The sequence below is a fragment of the Globicephala melas genome, chromosome 13, assembly GCF_963455315.2.
Source record: "Globicephala melas chromosome 13, mGloMel1.2, whole genome shotgun sequence".
Classification (NCBI taxonomy): domain Eukaryota; kingdom Metazoa; phylum Chordata; class Mammalia; order Artiodactyla; family Delphinidae; genus Globicephala; species Globicephala melas.
In genome coordinates this window covers 87,724,957-87,747,023 of record NC_083326.1, presented here as the reverse complement: position 1 = coordinate 87,747,023, position 22,067 = coordinate 87,724,957, and the positions used below count along the sequence as shown (strand labels likewise).

General features: G+C 42.5%; 2 protein-coding genes across 8 annotated transcripts in view; one reads left to right on the top strand and one right to left on the bottom strand.

Annotated features, from left to right (window-relative positions):
• RIMBP2 (RIMS binding protein 2) overlaps window positions 1–18,703 on the top strand; it is a 281,741-nt gene extending 263,038 nt beyond the window's left edge. Inside the window, exon 22 of the mRNA XM_060311102.1 lies at window positions 17,936–18,703. Within this exon, the coding sequence (XP_060167085.1) occupies window positions 17,936–17,944 (9 nt within the window). The 3' untranslated portion in view covers window positions 17,945–18,703. The remainder of the gene's footprint in view (window positions 1–17,935) is intronic.
• Window positions 7,357–22,067, bottom strand: part of PIWIL1 (piwi like RNA-mediated gene silencing 1) — a 30,915-nt gene continuing 16,204 nt past the window's right edge. For 6 of the 7 annotated variants that reach the window (XM_060311119.1, XM_060311118.1, XM_060311120.1 and 3 more), the window contains 12 exons: window positions 20,918–21,044; window positions 20,579–20,696; window positions 19,946–20,060; window positions 18,639–18,826; window positions 18,202–18,274; window positions 16,499–16,699; window positions 16,282–16,385; window positions 15,045–15,115; window positions 14,732–14,885; window positions 10,778–10,903; window positions 8,458–8,605; window positions 7,357–8,301 (listed from right to left, as the gene is read on the bottom strand). In XM_060311119.1, coding sequence (XP_060167102.1) covers window positions 8,185–8,301; window positions 8,458–8,605; window positions 10,778–10,903; window positions 14,732–14,885; window positions 15,045–15,115; window positions 16,282–16,385; window positions 16,499–16,699; window positions 18,202–18,274; window positions 18,639–18,826; window positions 19,946–20,060; window positions 20,579–20,696; window positions 20,918–21,044 — 1,542 coding nt within the window. In that variant the 3' untranslated portion in view covers window positions 7,357–8,184. Of the gene's footprint in view, window positions 8,302–8,457; window positions 8,606–10,777; window positions 11,087–14,731; window positions 14,886–15,044; window positions 15,116–16,281; window positions 16,386–16,498; window positions 16,700–18,201; window positions 18,275–18,638; window positions 18,827–19,945; window positions 20,061–20,578; window positions 20,697–20,917; window positions 21,045–22,067 lie in introns of those variants that run through there. The other variant, XM_060311121.1, reaches the window with a different exon arrangement.

The window sequence follows — 22,067 nt, the reverse complement described above, 5'->3', positions numbered from 1 at the left end:
ACACACATAACGATGAAAGACTGACCACTTGCCCTTTCTGTCAAAAACAAGACAAGGACGTCCACTTGACTACTTGTATTCAACACTATACTGGAGTTTCTAGCCTTGCAATAAGGCAAGAAAAGTCATACACTTTTGAAAGGAAGAAGTAAAACAGTCTTTATTTGCAGATGACATGACTTTATGCAGAAAATGTTAAGGGGTATCTACAAAACGCGGTTAGTACTAATATGTGGATTTGGCAAGGTGACGGGGTACAAGGTCGACATACAAAAGTCAATTGTATTTCTGTATAAATTGCATATTTTGTATCACTCTCCCCAGCAGGGAACAATTAGACAGAAGTTAAAATATAGATATAACTGATATAAAATAAAGGAAGAAATCAACATAAGCAGTTATAGTAGCATCAAAAACATGAAATTCTTAGGGACAAATTTAACAAAATACATACAAGATTTATATACTGAAGAATGTAAAACATTGCCTAAGACTATGAAAAAGCTCCTAAATAGAGATATAAGAGATGTTAATGGCTTGGAAGATTCAGTATTGTTAAATGCCAGTTTCCTCCCGGTAAATCTACTGATTCTGTGAAATGGCAGTCAAGATTCCAGCAGGCTTATTCCAGAAATTGATAAACTGAATAAAAAATTATACAGAAATGCAAACGACCTAGAATAGTCAAACCCATTTTGAAAAAGATGGACAAGGGGGAAAGACTAACGTTGCCTAATTTTGAGACTTACTGTAAAGCCACAGTAATCAAGGCAGTGGTGTTTGCATGTAAAACACAGCTATATAGAAATAAAGATACATATAAATCAGTGGAACAAACAGATGCTTACATATACAGTAAGTTCACGTTCAACAAAGGTGCCAAAGCAATTCAACAGGGGAAATATGGTATTTTCCAGAAATTCTGCAGAAAGAAGGGGGATTCATAGGAGGGAGAACTGACTCTTACCTCATACGATACACAAAATTTAACTCAGAACACAGCCCTAAATGAAAATGTTAAAACTATAAGACTTCTAGAAGAAAACACAGGAGAAATTTGGCTAGAAAGATGTCTTATACAGGACACGAAAAGCACAAATTGTAAGAGAAAAAACCCCTGATAACTGGACTCCATCGAATTTAAAAATATCTTCTCTTTGATACTTAAGAAAGCAAAACAAGAAGCCAGCAACAGAGAGGAAACATTCATAGCGCATATATCTGACAAAAGACTTTTACCCAGAATACACAAAGAAATTTTACAATTCAATAAGACCAACCAGTTTAAAAGACAATATGCAAACGGTCTGAACAGCTACTTCATAGAAGCTATAAGAATGGCTAATATGCACACACAAAATGCTCAGTATCATTAGTCAGCAGGGAAATGCAATTAATAATCCAAGTGAGATAACATTACACACCCACTAAAATGGAAAGACTGACATCATCAAAGATTGGCGAGGATGTGGAGCAACTGGAACTCTCATGCACTGGAGGGGAGAACAGAAAAGCGTCCAGTCACTTGTCAGCTTGTCAGCTAATTATAAAATCAGAGACACTTAGCATGCAGATCCAGCAATTCTACTTCTATGTATTTACCCAAAAGAAAGAAAAACTGTGTCCATACAAAGGCCTGAACAGAATTTTTCTAGAGTTTATAATAGCCCCAAATAGGAAGCATCCAAAATACCCATCCGTCCACAGTGAATCAACAATGTGAAGTACGACCTTACAGTGGAACCCTGCTTAAGCAAACCAACCAACCAGACAATTAAACAGGTTAACTTCTGAAGCCCTCAGAGCAGAAGCAGCCAGGCGCAGAGGAGTTCACGCACCGTAGGATTCCGTTCACACGAGACCAGAGGAGGTCAAAGGCAGACCGTGGCTGCTTGGGGGAAAGGTGGGAAGGGCTGTTTGCAAAGAAGCAAGAAGGAACCTTCTGTGGGAGGGAATGGACATTTTTCTAAATCTCGATGGTGGCAGAGACACTGGAGTGTATAAAATGGTCAAAAGCTCATCAAGTTGCACTCACTTACATGTAAATCACAATAAAGTTGATTTAGAACAATGGCATGTAAGCTGCATAGGAGGGAACAGGATTCGAGTGCTCAAAGGCTCGTGTGTCGTCCAGAAAGAAGGTATCTATACCACCCCTATCCCCCAGCCTCACAGGCCCCTGAGGCCAGACGGGAAGAGGCTGACCCCCAACAGAAAGGGTGAAAGCATGCAACTCCTCAGTCAGGTGCCTCGTAGCCCAGGAATGATCCCCTACGGGCTGGCTGCTTCCTGGGCAGGTGCAGTCTCTGCTCACCGCAGGGCCAGGAGCCAAGTGCCTGCCTGTGCTAGGGCAGCCCTGCCGCACCACAGCTGAGGCCATACCCCCTCCAAAGGGCTCCCTCCTGCCACACCTGACCAAGCCTCGCACAGGGAGCATATGGGCAAAGATGGACTGGGCAGGACCTCCTTTTCCAGGTACCCACGAAGAAAAGAATCCAGTGGCAGAACATCTGGTCCTGAGGTGTGGCCAGAAGCTGGGACTTAGGATCCAGGTTTCTCGGAAGCCTGACTGGTTGCTACCCACACGGATGATTTCGCTTCTTTGCCTCGTATAGTATTACTCCAGCTGTTGCTAAGACTGCTGAGTGTTCCTATGTCCAAGTCCCAGGCCAAGAGTCTCACTTATGAGAACCGGGTGGGGGCTTGCCATTAGGAGCTTTTAAAGCCCTCTGGTGACCAGAACACACAGCCCAGGACGAGAACCACTGCGGAGTATACAGGGCTCCCTTGACATTAACATGCATAAGAAGTTCAGGGGCTGGTTGACTGAGTTAAGTTACATTAGTTATTTGTCCTTTCAATAAACATCTGAGAACCTGTTACGTGCCAGACATTGATCAAGACGCTCGGAGACAACAGTGGACAAGACACAAAGATTCCTGCCCTCCTGGATTCCTGGAATCATTTGCATTCTAGTGGGGGAGCAGAGTAGAAAAAGCACAACAAGTAATATGCTACTGATACCAGCAAAGCTGGAGAGAGCAGAAAGGCTATGTCTCTGCCTGTGGGATGCTGAAAATTTAGAAAGCGGTCCCTCTGCTGGTGACATCTTAGCTGACCTGAAGGAGCATGTGGAAGTCTGGGCCCGGAGCAGCAGCAGAGGTCCCGGGGCAGGACGCGGGCACCTGGGCGGCACGACGCCACACCCTGGCAACGACTGTCTTCCCGAGGTGGGAACCCACCGCACGACGAGCAGGTGTGCGACTTGATCACTTTGTTGGAAAAGGACCACTTTAGGAGGCTGTGGTAGTGATTCAGAGACAGTGGTGGCTTGGAAGAGGGGACAGGAACAGTGGCTGGATATTCATGATCTTTTGAAGGCAGAGCTTATAACACTTACCGAGGAACCCAAAGTGTGACACGAGAAAGACAGGACTCAAGGAGAGATGCCAAGGGTTTTGGTCTGAACATCTGGGAAAACGGAGCTCCAATTAACTGAACTGGGGCAGGTCTGAGAGAAATCACAGTTCAGTTCCAGGCATACTGAATGATTCAACCAGAGGTTCTCACAGTGTGGCCAGGGGACCCCTGGGGTACCCTGCGACTCCTCCAGGGTTCTGTGGTCAAAACTCTTTTCCTGCTGTGGCCAGAGCTGACTCCAGATTCTTGCCCAAAGGCTGCCAACCCCTCCCTTGAACAGGAACTAACATGTCTCTTTGAGTCACAGGGTCCCAAACAAAGTAACGAAGCGACATGAAGAGAAAAACAAAACCCAGTGAGAACCAGCTAGAACCAAGATGGCAACGAATGTGACCTTCAACAGACGCGGAGTCTCATCTACGTTGTTTTTACTGCATCAGCTACTAAGTGACATACCTACCAGCGGCCATGACCGGAAGTTGCCGACCAAAAAAGGACAGGAAAAGGGTGGCATCCCATTTCAGGGAAACCCCGCCCCTCCCCCAGAAGAACAATGCAAATGCCTCCCCACCATCAGCCTCGCTCCTCCCCGCACCGTCCTTATTCTTTACAATCAAATCCCCCTCGCCACGTGAGCGTGAGTGAGAGGTTGACCTGTGAACTAAATTCCCACTTCTCCATTCTTTGGCCACTGAATAAAGCGTGCATTGCACCGATCTCAGGTTCAGTTTTGGTTTTGGCTGTGTGAACCCTAACGGAAAAGCACCTTCCCTGCCAAGGCAGAGGGTCTTGGCTGGGCTAGGACCAGAGTAGGGGACCACAGGACCTGATTTGTTAACACTGAGGCCATCTGCCTTTTTCATTCGTGTTCTCTCACGAGTGTACAGTATTTTCTAGAGGCTTCATGACATGACGACAGCATCAGTCTAACAGTTAATGGAATGTGGGTTTCCGTATCGTTTTTAAAATACAATTTCTAATATACAATGAATAAATATAACCCACATAAACAAAACCTCTCTGGGTCCTCAGCAAGTTAAGAGGGTAAGGAAGTCCTTAGACCAAAGAGCTTGAGAGCCACTGTATCAGACACTCGGACACATCTGACTGTAGGAGGCCAGGGCTGGAGATGTGAATTGGCAGCATTTTGACAGAAATGAGTTATGAGACTGAATGGAATTCCCGAGGGAGGAGGAGTAGAAAGAAACTCTTTTCTTCCTGCTTCTCAGAGACCCTGCTTCTGAGCCTGGAGGCACTCCAACATTCTCAAGTTAGGGAGACCAGGAAGAACCAGCGAGAGACTGAGAACCCCGGGAGGCAGGGGGGGGGGTCTCAGACAGAGGCTGCGGGCTGGAGCTCCCACGGGACTTCGGCCGCAGGCAGCACAGGGTGCTGGGAGGGGCAGCGTGACCTGGAGCAGAGGCGCTGCGGCCCAGGGAGCCACCACCGTGCTACAAGGCAGCAGCACGTGGCCTCTCCACTGACTTCACCACTTCCGAATTTTAACATTTCTCTCTTTTTCACCCTGGATTTTTAAACGATTTAACTGGGTTGGAATGATGAATGCAAACAGACCTAAACCGAGCCCTTGAAATACTGTATCTGAATGACAATATTATGGCTACATGAAAGAATTACACCTCAAAAATCCACAAACTTCTGAAGATTCATTTCATAGCATCAGGCTGAAACTGATGTTGAAACAGACTTTCTATTCAACCCAGAGACAACAAAGACACTATTTCCCGACAGAAATTCCAGAATCCTCAAACAAGATTTCTATGAGCTCTAAGGAACAGCATGTAAAACTAACAGAAAGCTTCAACGAGGGGCACGTTTTTGGAGTTTTGAGGGGAAAGAAAGCCCGTGTACCCAGAAAAAACTGGGCAGATTACCCGTCGTAATGCACTTGAGGGACCACCCCCAACAAACTGCTTCATCACCTGAGGAACTGCCAGGTTGGATGGGTCAGACCAGGCGCTGAGAAGGGAGACCCTGAGCGGCCCTGAAGCTGAGGCCTCAGAGGTAGAGCTCGGGTGTGCATACTGCTCTTTTAAGGAAGAAACCTGGATTTCAGAGTTTTGGCTTTGTTCTTTGGAAGCACTGCAATCAATTCCCGTACAGGTGCTCGGTTGTAATTGTCCCTCTAGCGACCAGGGCAACTCCTACTTCCATCACAAGCTGACTTGCTGTTAAACAAGCAGACACCCAGTAGGCATCCACTGTGTTCACTTGTCTGTTCCATCTTCTGGTTTTAGCACCTAAGTTTTCCTTTGGGGAACCATTCCTCTACCCACTCCTAGATGGGCCTCATCTGACCCAACAGCTATTATTAAGTCCCCATCAGGGCAGTGTGTCCCTCAGGTTCAAGGATGTGTAGACAGCCTGAGTTTTGCTGCAACCATTGTGGACGAGGTGTTCCTTTCATTGCAGTGAGGCTGAGACATAAACCTAGGCTTTGTGACCATCTTTGTAATCCTGTCTGATTAGAACCAACCCAGAAGGAAGCAGAGCGAGTGACAGATCCCCGATAGCATTCCATCAGCTATAGGTTCTATACACCTTCTCAACCGGCATTTGCCCAAGTTCCCGGACAAACCACCTGGGATGCGTTTAGTAGTTCACCTGGCCTCTCCCCTACAAGTTCTGATTCCTGGATCTGGTCTGGAGCCCAGTGGTCTATGTTATTTCAAAGCAAAGAAGGTCACGTTTAACATTCCGTTTGGGAACCACTGCCTAGGATGACTTGAGAAAGCCAGTCAATAGCCCTTTTTGGCTGAAATTAATTTGAGGCTGTTTTGGTCCCTTGCAGACCAGAGTCTTTATGATATAATGAGGGTCTTTTGAATACTGCACCTTTCCCGGAATTACCACATTTATCATTTTTTCATAGTTTTAAAGATATTAAAGCCTTTCGACTTTAAAGGATAGTTTAAAACCTGCCAAGTATGAGACTTTAATGACTTAAGTTACTGACTAGCCCTAAAAATCCATAAATAAAAGATGCCCCAAATCAACCTTTTACAGTTGTATAATTAGACTTCCTTACGTTCCTTAATACTGTGACAACATTTGGCAACTGTCATCGATTTTATTGTCTTTATTTGGCATTCTTCTGAAACGTCACAATCTCCTGTGTTTCATTCCTTCTAACGTCTAGAAATCAAATAGGTTAAGGAACTTCGGCTAATAGCCAAAAACAATGTTAACAACAGTTATTAGCTCAAAGAACTAAAGGGGAAATGAAATGGTTTTCACTCATAATATGTTAATAAGGCTAAATCCAAAGGCAGTTATTTGATAAGAACAAGCACAATAATGGTAAGACAAGTAACTTTACGGAATGGCATCACTTGAAATCATAGCTCCTGTAGCTCGTGTATGATCACTAAGGTTTACACTCATTACGCTTGCAAGCAACGTGTAAAGGTGTCTCATGGCATACGATCACGCATTAACTTCGAGCCTGCTCTTTGCAAAATTCCCTGAAAAGTCCTACAATTGTGTAGATGTGAGTTATTACAATTATCAACTTCACAAAAACACAGACTTCTTAGTCTGCATTTTCTTACAAGTTAAGGATTTCCAGTCTTATACTGTTAATTTTGAGGTTGCAGCATTTCCTGACAGTTTTACTCTGAAGTTCGTAAGTAACCCAAATTTAGCTTTTATAAATGGAATTGTGTCCTCTGAGTGTACTCTCCAGCAGTTTTAAAAAATATAATAAATGGAAAGAAAACGCATCTGCTTTCAGTAAAAACAAAAACTCACTGTTATATTCAAATAAGATGACAATCACTGCAATTTTATTTTATAACAAATGGCGTGATGTCCCAGTTGCAAAACAAAAAGTAACGTTTATATAGACTACTGGCCTCTTTTATTAAGGAGTCTTAAAATGTATCTTTGGACAGAAATTTAAAACTTTCAACTACCTTCTTTTTTTTTTTTTTTTTTTTTGCGGTACGCGGGCCTCTCACTATCGTGGCCTCTCCCATTGCAGAGCACAGGCTCCGGACGCGCAGGCTCAGCGGCCATGGCTCACGGGCCCAGCCGCTCCGCGGCATGTGGGATCTTCCCGGACCGGGGCACGAACCCGCGTCCCCTGCATCGATCGGCAGGCAGACTCTCAACCACTGCGCCACCAGGGAAGCCCTCAACTATCTTCTTTTTTAACCCCCATAACACCTAGCCCCAAAAATGAAATAAAAATAAGCCTATTTCTCCACAGTCTCACGCCTTCCCTATACCTTGTATAGGTTATTTAATGGCAGCTTCTTCTTTAAAATGAGATCATCAGACGCTCAAATAAAATCCTACCGTACGACTGTACTGAGCCTCCACTTTATGCCTTTTCTCTCCTTTAAATTCAAAATAAATATTTCAAAAATAAGGTTAATATAGCCTTACAAGTAGGACTTGCTCACTCCTGAAAGCAATTTCAAGTAAATCCCAACTTTTCCAATATTTTAAGAGTCTGTTTATAATACAAAGCATCTTATCCACATTTTTTTTCAAAACAAAAAATCCTCACAACCTATTTATGAGAATCAAACAAGATAAAATATAAAATCCTAATTTTTACCTATAAAATAAAAATAAGTCAGTTAATAGCACTGTTGGAAATAAGACTCTAGATCTCCTAATTTCCTTCCCAAGTTTCACCTGGAAAGATAACAGTTAAAAAATAAAAGCTTCAAAAAATCCCAAAGTTATAATTTCACAAAGAAAACAAACCGCTACATCTTGTCTTCTTCCTGTAGGTTAGAGGTAGTAAAGGTGATTTGACAGTGACAGGCTGGGCTCTCTGTGAACGCTCTGGCCAACGAGGAAAGCCAGTTTGTGGGCATACTGGCAAGGGGCAGGAACACGGATGATGCCCTTCAGCGGGAAAAGAAAAGGTTCTGTTACTCTGAATCTAGCTCTCTAAACTGAAACCTCGGTATTAAACTGTAAAAGCCTTAGACAACATAGCAATTCCATTTTGAAAAGTGAATCTCATTGACGTGAATAAACATTGATTAAAAAAATACTTACTGGCCAGTTATAATAGATATGACATAGCTTGTAAGTTAACCTCTGTATGTGGTCTGGCTTCAGGCCACTGCTGTCATAGATGACGTTGTAATGTGTGGGAGCAACACTGCCGCTTCTCACTGCCTGGCTCACGATAAAGAAATCATACCTGGAAATTACAAAAGAAAGAAACACACGGGTGTAAGGCTCATCTTTTTGAAAGCTAAAATTAAGATGATTCAAGTTTCTTACAGTGAAAAGATCCGGTATACTAAAATGTGACCTAATCTTCTCAAAACATAATATGCTTCCTTGAATTCAGAACTTGTTATTCATGAACCATTTTGGAATGCTTGTGTGTGAAAGAGGTTTAAGATACTACTATTATTTATATTTTTAAATATCTATCATTGATGCCTCGGGGCATTAACAAACATTTGACACGGCTGCTAACTATGACGGTGCCACTGTGCCGGGTCACTGTTTCCACTCCACATCTGAGGGAGACGACTGCACAGCAACAGGCTCTAGAATCAAGAACCAAGTAGTGCAAACGTAAAGGAACATCAGGGTTTTTGTTTGTTTGTTTTGTTTTTTCATTTTTTTGGTACCAATTAAACATCAATCCAGAGATATTGTAATATGACCTGATACAGATATTAAGAAATTAACTGTAATTTATTATGTCCATTGAAACTAGACAAATTTTAAAATCAGAATTGATCTACAACAGATTACGGTTATTTAGCAAAATGAGGGTTTCAGAAATGTTAAATGACTTGCCCAAAAGAACAGACAAATCACAAAAGAGCTAGAATCAAAACCTGTTCCCAGTTTAAGCACGTTATTATCGTTCAAAGTGGGCTTCGCCAAGTATCTGAGTCGTAACGGCAGCTGTTAAGTTTTAAAGAACATCTAGGGCTTCCCTGGTGGTGCAGTGGTTGAGAGTCCGCCTGCCGATGCGGGGGACATGGGTTCGTGCCCCAGTCCGGGGGGATCCCACATGCCGCGGAGCGGCTGGGCCCGTGAGCCATGGCCACTGAGCCTGCGCGTCTGGAGCCTGTGCTCCGCAACGGGAGAGGCCACAACAGTGAGAGGCCCGCGTATCACAAAAAAAAAAAAAAAAAAAAAAAAATCTAGTAAAAAGTAATCAAATTTTTTCATACTTTATAGTTCAACTTGGATTTTACCCAAATTGTTAAAAAAAAATTATGTCTTTAGGTCAATGTTACACCTGAGCTTTGGTTATCAGAGTAGTAGTAATGTTAGAAGTATCATGAGGCCACTCTGAATCATTAAAGAGATCCTACAGGAAATGAAACTGTAATATCTTAGTTACTATCTTAGCCATTCTGTCTTCCTCCTTCAACGATTTTCCCCAACAGGTTAGAATCCTTCTGATAACTAACACCTGCCTGAGAGAAAGACACAATCCAAGATAATGCATCTTGAAATAAAAATGTCTATACATTGTCAGATAACAGGGCTAAACAGAACCAAAATCTGTATTATCATTTGTCTACATAAATTTAGTACAGTAACGCCTCATCTACCTAAGGTTCATACAGGAGAAGCATTCCACATTTAAACTTTACACCTAGGCTGACACTTTACCCTGATTAAAGTTGCCCTTTTTAAAAAGAGCTCCAAAAATGTATATATGAAGACAAAAGCACCACAGCTGTTCACTCTCATGAAGAGGGCGTTCATGTGGACTGACCAATGACTTGCCTTCGTGAACATGACTTGCTGCCTTGTACTCCATTCCCCACAAAGGGGTTTTCGAGGAACCAAATTTCGTGAGTTTACAGTTGAACCCTCGTGTGCTAATAAGATCATTACCGTGTGCCCCTGAAGGTTCTAGCTGGCTTTCTTACAGCAGAGTGCAGCTCCCGGTTACATAAAAAGTGTTTGCTCAGAAGCCACTTTTCTACCTGCAACTGTGTTTCAGATGACACTTTCTGACCTGTGGGTAACTAAGTGCATTACAGATCTAAAAATTTTGATTGGAAAATAACCATCTATGGATGAGGTTACATATGTAAAAAAAAAAAAAAAAGCAAAAGCAATCTAGAGCAGCTGTTCTTAAACTCAGGCTGTATAACTAATACCACAAACAATAACCCGCTTCCCCCAGAGAGAAATGGCACAGAAACCTCTGTTCACCATTTCAGAGACTAAGTAAATCATGGGCATTATTAGATCAAACTAATGAAAGACTTTAGTATTTATAAGAAATAAAATATAAGAACTATCAAGTAAATGTGTTGAAGGTGATAAAGTACAGAGGCTATGCTAAAGAACAAAACAGAAACCAATCTTCATCTAATACAGAACTTACCATTCTGGTCTAGTAACCTCTACATCAATAACTGTTCCAGGAAGTGGATTTTGAAGTCTTCCTCCAGACTGAGCAAAAAATCTGGCGTTCACTCGTTTCTTCACCACAATGACCGTTAGTCTTGGGCTTAAGACGGTGATGAATGTAACTGCATTTAGTCAGTCATATTTTCAGGGCACTGAAGCATTCATACATTCATACACTCCATTTAAAAGGAAACGCACATCCCTCTTGGGGCATACTAGCTATCCCAGTTGTGAAGGAAGATTCCACAACTTGTAAGGGCGTGGAGTTACGGCCAGGAAAATACTGTGAGTAGAAAATAAAATGGCATATTTGGGCCCTGTGACTCAAGGTCACGTAGATGTTTAATCATTAAACCAAGCATATGACATACCTGTCTCACGAAAATGTTAAACCCAGCATGTTTTTAAAGTTAACAGTTTGAAAGCCTTTTCGGTGGGCATTTTCTTCTATGTAGAAAGTAAGATATTAACTCTCAAATCTTTGACAGGTAAGCTAATTTGAGCAGTCTCAAAGCCTAATTTCCTGCCTTTCAAAATGACTGGCTGACAACATATCGGGGATCTCTTGTCTCTCCCGGCTCAGCCACTCCTCAGCCCGCCACACAGCAGTACCAGAATACTGCCATTTCCCCCCTCCCTCCCCAGCCCAATTCTGCAGGTGGTTTCCCATGTCAAGACTGAACTCCTCTGGCCTAGGGAGCTTTCAGCTCTGTGTCACGTTCGATCCACTGCCTCTACATGCCTTTTGACTCTCCTGAGGGCAGCCCTGTAACTGCCAGTATGCATTCAGCCTGAATACCCTTTCTATCCATCTCTTAAAGGTTCATTTCAAATTCACTGTCTGACACAGTCACACTGTATACACACATCCATTTGGGAATAAATGAATTAGAACACGTTAAGCACTTAGATCGGTGCTGGCATGTAATAAACCTTGATTATTATGATTTTCAACACCTCAAGTTTCCGGTGCTCTTTTTCCAGCTAGAACATTAGTTCCTTAAGAGCATAAATATACTTTATTCTAAACCCTGGGAAGCAGAGGGCTTCACATGCGGTATGGACCTGGCTGGTAATGTCTGACTTGGGTAGGTAGTTCACAACACACTGTCTGGACTGATGGTCTGAAAGATCCCCAAATGGGAACTTCTGTTCAATCATAAACTTAATGTGCTCCTTCACGGTAGAAGTAACCAAATATACAAGGGGCAGGAAGGCGATTCTACTTCAGTAAATGGAAGAAGTTTTTAGGAATATCACTATCTCCATGTACAATAGACCTCTCACTGCCCAGCTACAGCAGATCTGGATATAAGAGAGCCACAGTCTCAGGAATCAAAAGACAAAGTGGGGCTTCCCTGGTGGCGCAGTGGTTGAGAATCTGCCTGCCAATGCAGGGGACACGGGTTCGAGCCCTGCTCTGGGAAGATCCCACATGCCGCGGAGCAACTAAGCCCGTGCACCACAACTACTGAGCCCGCGTGCCTGGAGCCCGTGCTCCGCAACAAAAGCCACCGCAATGAGAAGCCCGCACACCGCAGCGAAGAGTAGCCCCCGCTCACCGCAACTAGAGAAAGCCCGCGCGCAGCAACAAAAACCCAACACAGCCAAAAAAAAAAAAAAAAAAAGTCAAAGTATACTAAAATGACTCTTTGATTTGCTCTTATACCAAACATTCTAAATCAACTAATCCATGACGCATCTTTATAAAAAGTTAACATCAACATTTCAATTAAAAAACAAATAGGACAAAACAGAAAGGATAAAAAACAAAAAGGTAACTACAAACATTACAGCCCAAACTCTGCATCTCTTCGAAGTGAGGAGTAATTCCTGGGTATTGTTTTACTTTGCAGACAGCTCCAAACTTGTTTCTAGATGCATCACCTACTGCTTACTGAGCGCTTACTGGGCCCTGTGTGAAGTACATTAAACACCCTGACTTACTCCTTTCATCAACCTTGGTTAAGCTGCCGCCCGTTTCACAGGTGAAGGCAAAGCTGGGATTAACCCGACTGATTTCAGACATACGGCTCCTGACCACTGATCTCTGCAGCCGCCAAACAACGGCGCGATTCACACCGTGAAACCTACTTCGTGCAACCGTCTGTTATACACTAGTCCAAGAGATCGATCTAAACCCTCCTTCCCTGCAACGTGGGTTCCTATTCGCTAAAGGGAAGCTGAGCAGGAAATCCCACCAGCCTCCTCAGGCCCAGTTCCACCCCCTTGTAGAGGAGGACCCTGTTCACAGATACTCACTTATAGGGCTAGAGTCTCCTCTTTGAGAACCATTGCTGCCAGTCCTTCTGGGACCCAACCCAAAGGGCTCAAGAGACTCAAAGAACCAGAGATGCAGGCCCCAGCAGGGACAACAGTGTTATGTTCCCAGTATCCCAAATATTCAGCCTAAGGAAATAAGATGAACTTGCACTATTACCTCTACTCTTCACTTCTTGAAATTTTCTTTTTCTCTAGATATGAGAAAAAAAGCAGCTAAGACTAGAAAATTCTGAGTGCTAAAGTAGTAAACAACTAAAAAAATACCTAAGAAAGCAGTGGTCCATCTGAGCCCTTCCTCTACTCCCTTCCACCACATCACCCCTCCCCAGAAGGACAGAAAATCTAAGGGAAAAAACACAATTTAAGGCTTACAAAACTTCAAAAACCAAAATAAAATAAATACCATTATTTTAATGAGAAAATACAAGCACTAGGGATTTTAAGATGACAGGAAAGAACATTAACCTTCATTTACAAAGTATTAAAAAATGCCTATTAGCATTTTAATCTGAAACACAATTACTTCACAAGAGATAAAAAAACACCCCCGACATGCTCTGAGAACTTACTGGCATAACGATCTCATTTTGAGAAACGTGTAGAATCAACACTTAGAAGGGGCCTTTCAGAATCTGGCCAAAGAAGACTTGGAAGCACTCTGCAATTCAGCTAGAAACAAGCTCTTAATGCTCCTCCCATGGGCCTATAAATCACAGCGAGCCCAAGTACAGTCAAATGACTTTCAAAATCCCTCATTTTTTATAATGATAACAAATACCGGCTGAAAAAGTCTGGCAAAAATAATCAGTGTTTAAACATGCACGTGCAAGCACATACAAACAGGTCTCCTGGATTTTCTGAGTATCCTTAAAAATCAAATCCACAAATCTTTAATACGTTATGCGCTCAGCTCTTACTAAACAGTCCCTGATCTGGACTTCCTTACAATCTGATAAAGAAAACAGCAAAAGTTAAACAACGTAACTTATTAAAACAGCTGTCTTGAGATGGTATGCAGTTTACTGCCAAATAGCACGAGCAGTGACCTCTGTAGGAGAGCAGAGGAAGGCGAAGCCCAGTACCGCTTTCAAAGGAGGACACGGGCAGCGCTCAGGTACGAGGAGCACTAGCTGCCCTGGGTTCTGCAGGCCGCCTAACAGGGCGAAGTGGAACCATCTCCCCTGTGACACCAAACACACGCCCAACATCTTACCCACCAAGCACCAGTCCAGCTGAGTTCACACAGAAATCAAACAAGCGTTCATGGTACAATGAGGTAGAAACAAAGTTAAGACTATCTGGAATACATATTCCAGTAACCAATTCTGTGGATGCCTACGGCTGTACTGGGATAGTCAGACCCTCGTACTTCAAGGCTCTAGGAGAGAAAAGGCGGCGGCAGACGATCGGTAAGGCATCTCCATGCGTCATTCCTTGAAGGAGCTCCCGCTCTACATTTCCAGCCTGCCCCTCCTCCACGAAAAATTCTCCACAAGACACCCCCCCAACCCAAACCTCTTCCATTACCTCAAGCCTGACCGCACCTGTAAGGTTAGATTCTCACCGGTTTACCCTGTGACATTATTTTCAAAGATACAAAAGTGTAATTTTATAAAGAGAAAATGATTACATTTTGCATGCTTACTTGTAACCTCTACCAACAGATCTTAGGCAATCCAGAAACTGTGGTACTTCATAGTTCACCAACGTTTTAAGCTGACCGTCTCCTACGCCATCCCGATACACGATAATTCGACTAGGCATGTATTCATTGCAGCTATTCCAAGCCCTCAGAGCAGCTGAAAGAAAGCCAGACAAGTGTTAACTACAATAACACAGAACAAAAATGTGCTTCTACCAAATTCTGGGCACAGGATTTTATCAGAAACATAGCTTTAAGACAATCTCTTGAAGACTCTAATTCACAGGGCAGACGGAAACCACAACAGGAGACTCACCTTGCAAGCAGACTTTGAGCCCATCTACTAGCTCTTGCCCTCTATCTTGAAATACACAGCGAGAGAACCAGCTATTCAGAGAAAAAACATGGCCGTGGTGAGAATGCAACTGTCTAGAAGTTCTTCACTTTTGAATCATGCTATATCTATGTTACCCTTAGCCATTCATGTTCTTTAACTTCCTTTTTGAAATCTTAGGCAGAAGGGTTACAAGATACAGGAAATCTTCATAAAGCTTTCTTTCATTATAAATCAGTCCCATAATTCCATCACTGAGAAGAAAATAAAATTTAAGCCAGAGCTGCCTCCTAAGTTTACACCTCAAAACATACAGAACAGGCTTCCCTGGTGGCACAGTGGTTGAGGGTCTGCCTGCTACTGCAGGGGACACGGGTTCGAGCCCTGGTCTGGGAGGATCCCACATGCCGCAGAGCAACTAGGCCCGTGAGCCACAACTACTGAGCCTGCGCGTCCGGAGCCTGTGCTCCGCAACAAGAGAGGCCGCGATAGTGAGAGGCCCGCGCACCGCGATGAAGAGTGGCCCCCGCTTGCCACAACTAGAGAAAGCCCTCGCACAGAAACGAAGACCCAACACAGCCAAAAATAAATAAATAAACAAATGTGGGGTTTAAAAAAAAAAAGAATATTATAAAAAAAAAACACAGAAGCACACTCTTACTACTATACTCTTGATAAAAGATACTTTTCTAAAAGATAAAACACCTTGAAATATGCCCATTAGTAACGCTAACACATCAATGCTTCAAGTTTCATTCTTCCTATTCTTGGCAATTCTATTAGTTCTAAGAAAAGCACTGAAAAATAATTTCACTATGTTGAAATACAAGTGACTGGGTAAACTCAAGTGAGTTTTCCAAAATAAAGTTAACATGACAACTTGAAATTACATTCAGTGGTCAATAAAATTATTAAAGAAGTTTTTAGAGACAGTCACATTTAAAGAGATGCATCCTCCCCGCAAATACAAATAATAAAATAACCTGAAACGCAATCTGACCGCTACATCAGGTTAAGGGCCAGTGAAAGACATTAAAAATGGTAGGGTAGCTAATAACTGGTTTCCTTTTCTAACTTTTCTCTTTTACTGGATCTAACGTAAGAGAAATCAAGGTAAAGAATTAACACAACCCCTGTCCTCCCCAGACACTGGCCCCTGGACTCGTGGGCTGTGTTGCGTATGTCTACAGTTAATCTGCGGCTACCAAAGCCCACTCACCGGGTCATCCCTTCATTGATGCTTGCTACAAAGCCCGCAATTGACCTCCGTCCAGCTGCGGTGTCATGGTAACAATCAATGCCAACTATCATGGCGAGCTTTAGCTTCAACAAAAACATCGTAATGTTAGATACAACAGAATACCAGCAGTATTTAAAAAATCCATTTTTCTTAAATAACAATGAAAACTTTTATCCACCCGTTAAATCAAACTTACAGGCATATCAACGCTCCAAAGCTCTCCTCCCATCTTGCAGTTCATCTGCAGGGCGATCTTTGTAGCAATGGCCATGACAGTCTGTTGTCTGCCTAAGGTTCGGGCCACCACACACTGACTTGGAGTAGGGCAATCTGTACATAAGTACTTTTTAATAGCATCATATTTGTCCTTCCGACTGCTTGACAACAGGCAAACAACCTAAAAATGAACAAAACGCCCTCATTACAAAGAATTAGGAAAACTGATAATTAAGTTCAAGGAAGAAGACAGGAAACCAAACCCACAAAATCACTGACTTTACTATTCATCTCTGCCATGTAGCTAGTAAGTATGACATTAACTTTTAGCTAATGCCCATCACGTTCAACTAGGTAATAGATACTAATAAAGAAAGCACGTTAAGCAAATAATTCAAAACTTGAGAACTTAGTTAAAAATGCTCTACTGCCAGCTTGGAATACTTCAGAGGTAGGGAATAGGGCAAAACAAGTTAGTGATAACCTATAGGTGGACAAATAAAAGATTTTCTAAAATGCTCACAATTTTCTTACTCATGACCCACCTAGAATCACGGCTTTTAAACTTTTAAAGCTCTGGCTTGAGAATATGATCAAACTATGAAACTTCCTAGGAAGTCCATGGGCACTGCTGGGGAAGCTGAAGCACCTGATCTAAGCAGACGCCTGCCCCAAACGGGAAGATGTTGGTCAAAGGGCACAAGCTTCCAGCTAAACGCTAAGCTCTGAGGATCTACTGTACATACAGCATGGTGACCACAGTTAACAGTACTGTATTATATACTTGAAGGTTGCTAAGAAAGTGGACCTTGACTGTTACCACCACATACACAAAAAGAACTGTAATTATGTGAGGTGATGGAGGTGTTAACTAACCCTGTGTGGTCATCATTTCACAATACGTACACGTATCAAGTCATCACGCTGTACACTTAAAACTCACACAATGTTACATGTCAAGTACATCGCAAAACAGCTGGAAAATCAACCAACCAACCAACCAACCAAGCCACCCACACCTGCCCAAATTCTGAGGATTCAAGTTTAAGTTTTGGAGCTGAATCCAGCTCTTTAACTCATTGCTGTCTTCTCCAATTTATATTCTCAGATTCTTATCTTTCTTTCCATGGCCCCCAATAAAATCACTTTCCTACCCTAGGTGTCTCTATTATTCCAGACAACCTGATAGCAATTTGCCTGTGGCGTTTAAGTATGAGATAAAGGACTAAAAGGAATCCATTAGAAGAAGCCAATTCATTTCTTGGGTTTACAGTAACACAGATATGCTGTTTATCATTAAATTTGTCTTTGCCACCTCATTCATTATACTTAAGTGTAACCACAGATACCCTAACTATACTGTGTGTGCTGAACAGCTAGGTACTGTTTTTCACTCTTGTGCCTTTTCTCCCCCCAGATTTTCTAGAATAATTGAAGCGTCTGAGTCCCGGTAAATTCGAGATGGCTTTGCTGTTCTCCACCCCCTGCTCACTGTTCACAGTGCACAACAACAGCTCCTAGGCGCACAGGTAGAGCCGCATTAACTCAGCCATCTTAGGTCAAGCACGTATTCCGTGACCGGTTTGGGAACCTAATTATCACATTTACAACAACGGACTCAAGTTCTAAGACTTACAACAACTGATTCCAGGTCAACTGCCTCCACATCACGTAGCTACTTACTATCTGGGTGTCTGACGTGACCTTCTGCTGTAAGACTCTTAAATAGGCCTCAGTTCTATCGTCCACTTCAATCCTGGAATGGAAATACGTGATCAACATTCAGAAAGAAACAAAAACCGTACTGTGTGGTAAAGGTTCCTACAGATTATAACACACAAAACACTTCTGTATAAAACGTGAAATAAAACACCAGGCGCAGCCGTGCAGTCAAAAGGCTGCTTCTAACTCGCAGCAGCGCGAGTCTGAGCGACAGTCCGGCCCATCCTCCCTCCACCCTCAGTGACTCAGGTACAGTTCTGCATCCACCTTACAGGGAGCTGTATCAGACCTCTAAAATCATCTCATGTTTCTGATAGCTTTAGTAACAGTTTGAGTTCCCACACCCTCCAAATGACTGCTAATCAATTTTCAGAGTAGAAATGACTTGATAAACTTACATTACTGCTTTTTTCATTTGTATGCCCATGGCTGGTGTAACTTTAAATAGATTTTGTATCAACGCATTGGCTGCTTCATAATTTCTTCGAGTATAGATCAATAGCCAGTTATCTAGTGGCTTAACACTAATTAATGGTGCACCTCTTGTTTCCTTTGACCAATCTGCAAACTGTGGACTGTAATCAAACTAGAAGAAAGTTCAGAGACACTGTAAATTCCATTGTAAGTTCTCGGTGATAAAGCCAGAAAGTCTTCAATAATTCTACCATGGCATATTCTAAACCTCAGAGTACTACTCTTAAATTTGAACTGCAGTGACAGACGAAATGCCCTTAGTGAGGGGAAAAAAGATACAAAAATGTACTCAAAGGGTTATGTCAATTTTATTTAAAATACATTCATATTAACAGCTGCCACTCAAGTGCCTACCTGCCTGCACCAACTACTCTAAGTATCTCAAGCTGCGGTCTTCTTAACCTTTCTACACTCTTACAAGGATAAGTGTTATTTCCCTCATGATAAAGATATTAAAAAATGAGGCCTTATAAGCTAAGCAACTTTATGACTGAGGTGTCGGATACCGAAAGCACGCTGTGAAAACATCTGACGGCAAGGCAGAAAGCTCACAGACTCAAAGCACAGTGACCCTAGAAATATTGACCATAGAGGAAAAAACCCAGTGCTTTTTACATGTCCTACTCACCTCCGCAACACCCCTTATACAGGAATATATATTAACTACAAAGGGTAATAAAAACAATTGCAATTAAAGTATTAAGCTACATGATTAGGTTGTTATTCAGAGAACATTTAGAAGACAGAAGAGCACAGCTTTTTACAATTTGGGTACTTGTAGTGCTTCAGTTACACCAAAACATATTTTTTGAATACTTGCCTTCCTTTTCTGAAGACAGAATATAAAAGCCATCACAATATTTAATATAGATCCCTAACAAACAAGCGGTCCATGCAAAAATGAAGCCAAATAAATTGGGAGCTTTCCCTGTAAAAAGATCACTTTAGTGGCAGACGAAATACCAACCCATTCAGATACTTAGGCTTCTACTGCACCTTAATTTAAGTAACTTAGCTCATTTTAAAAAATGAAGCCACCTTTAACTAAGTCTCACGGATGGCCTGAGGACCAAGCTGCAGGCTTCGCCCCCTCTGTGCTCACGTCAGTGGACCGTGGAGGTGCGGGGGAGGAGAGGGCTGCCCTGGCATGAACTAGGGTGTGCACTCCTGCTCGCTCTGCTGGGAGTCTAACCCAAGTCTGATGGACGGACAACGTTAAGAACTGCCTTACTGTTCTTCCACCCTGATGGATCTTCTCTGCTTGCAGAATTCTTCCTGAGAAGGTCAGTAAGCTGGAGTCGAAGCTCAGACCCCAGTCTCGAAGCTCCCTCTGCACGTTGTCATCTCTGTGAATTCAACATATTTACATATGCCTCTAAGTGTAAAGCGAGAGAAGGAAAACTAGCGCACACGTGCAAACAGAGACCCCCTGCAACCTACAACAGATTTCTCTCAGGACTAAAACCCCGCCGAGGATGCTAGGAAACCCAGACGTACAATCTATTTTTCTCTCCTCCCAGCTATGTTTCCCTTCATGATATCCTTTCATTTAAACTTCCTGATGCCCAAACTATCTCCTCCTCAAAGTAAACAAAATGTTATAACAAAGAGAAAAACATAGACTTGTCCCAAACAATTTTGCTTTCTCTTCTATTCTTTTTCTAACAGAAGAATTAGAAATACCACAGGCTACAAGGTTTAATTATTCCCTGACAAACAGCAGCCTCACTTAGAAACATGAAGAACCCACCCTGAATACTGCAAATACAGAGCGAAACAAAGTTACCTTCTGTCACTCCTCCAAACCCCCGTAAAATAAAGAACTGAACTGAAGCCGCATCCCAGTGGAGCAGAGATGACTTACTTATGAATGTAATCAATCAGTCTTCCTACTTCACGCTGCCTTTGTTCTGGAGTTAGTCTTGTATGAACAGCCAAGTCTTTCATCACATTAAAATCATTACGCATTTTATCAGTTAGACCTTTAAACAAAATGTTTAAAGGGATACGGTTAAAGAAACAAGAATCGTGTCTAAGTATCTGGAGTGTCAGGTGGTGGTGAGTGAAAGAATTCTGAGGAGACAAAGCAGCTTTAAGGGCTTTTGAGGGGACGGAGGGTGTGAAGGAATGTTTAGTGACTTCTAGAACAGACGGGGAAAATAAGCTTTGTGGTTTCATTCCAGTAAAGAAAAGTCAGCAGTACCTGTGAGGTAGCAGAGCTCAGGGATAAGCAACGCAGGGCCTGGTGACGTGCCTCCGGGGCCTCTCCTTCTCTTCGGCTGACTGACCAAAACTGGTTGCTTCAAGTCGGTGATTTCTTGGTTATATTGCTATTCAAGGGAACAAAGTATCACTGTTCACAGTAAATGCCTTTAGTCACACGTCATTTTGTAATGGACGATAGAAGTTTTTTTTTTTTTAATTAAGAACTGATGCCAACAGCAAGGCTAGTATCAGTTTCCAAGTATAAAAATTGTCTTTTTAATCCTACTAAACCTGGTTGTGGTTTATATGCTCTGCTGAGTACCTCATCTTTTCTCCTAAAAACTTAGATGGTCAAGGACAGTAAGGCTCTAAGTTTTGACTTTCAGTCACAGTTCTATTTACTTCATGTTTTGACTTCTTGGTTGAGAAACAGCAGTCTGTGTAACTCCAAGTCTTCACCACAGTGTAACTCCTCTAAAACTACTCTTATTATAGCGAGGACTAGCTTGTGAAAGTCGCCTCACTATAAGAATAAATGGTGGAAGGAGGGGGTTTGCACACTACGGACATTTTTAATTAGGGAAAGTTTCTCCTGTGAAGCTGAACTTCCATTTAGTGCTATTAAGATTCCCCACATGTAATCACTATCTAGGGTAAGTTTTTACAACCCGTAAAGAGACCAAAAATGTTGACGCTTAGAGTCTAACAAACGTGCGAGACCAGCTCTCCCGCCTCCAGTTCAGCTCTGCAATTCGAGACCGCGCAGACTTCTCACAAGTTATCTTCCCTAGAGCTCCTGGCCCTGTGTCTTAAAGACCCTGTTTCCATCATCTCTTGTATCCTCCCCTACCATCTTTTACTAACCTGGTTAATTTAGTTCTAACTTTTTATCTTTAAAACAACCACATCTCCACTAAGCATACAGGACAGTAATACCATCATGGCCATTTCATGAGTCCCGGTCTCTCAAGAGACTACGGTACCTGACCGTTCCTTATTCCTATCGTACAGTCAAGGTCCTGGCCATCTATCATCATGAATTAAGAGACCATGAATTCTAGCTTGTCACTGACTTTGTCCTACATTCAACTCTTTACCAACCACCCACAGAAACGCTTTCATTTCAGACAAGAAAATTCCAAGTGGAA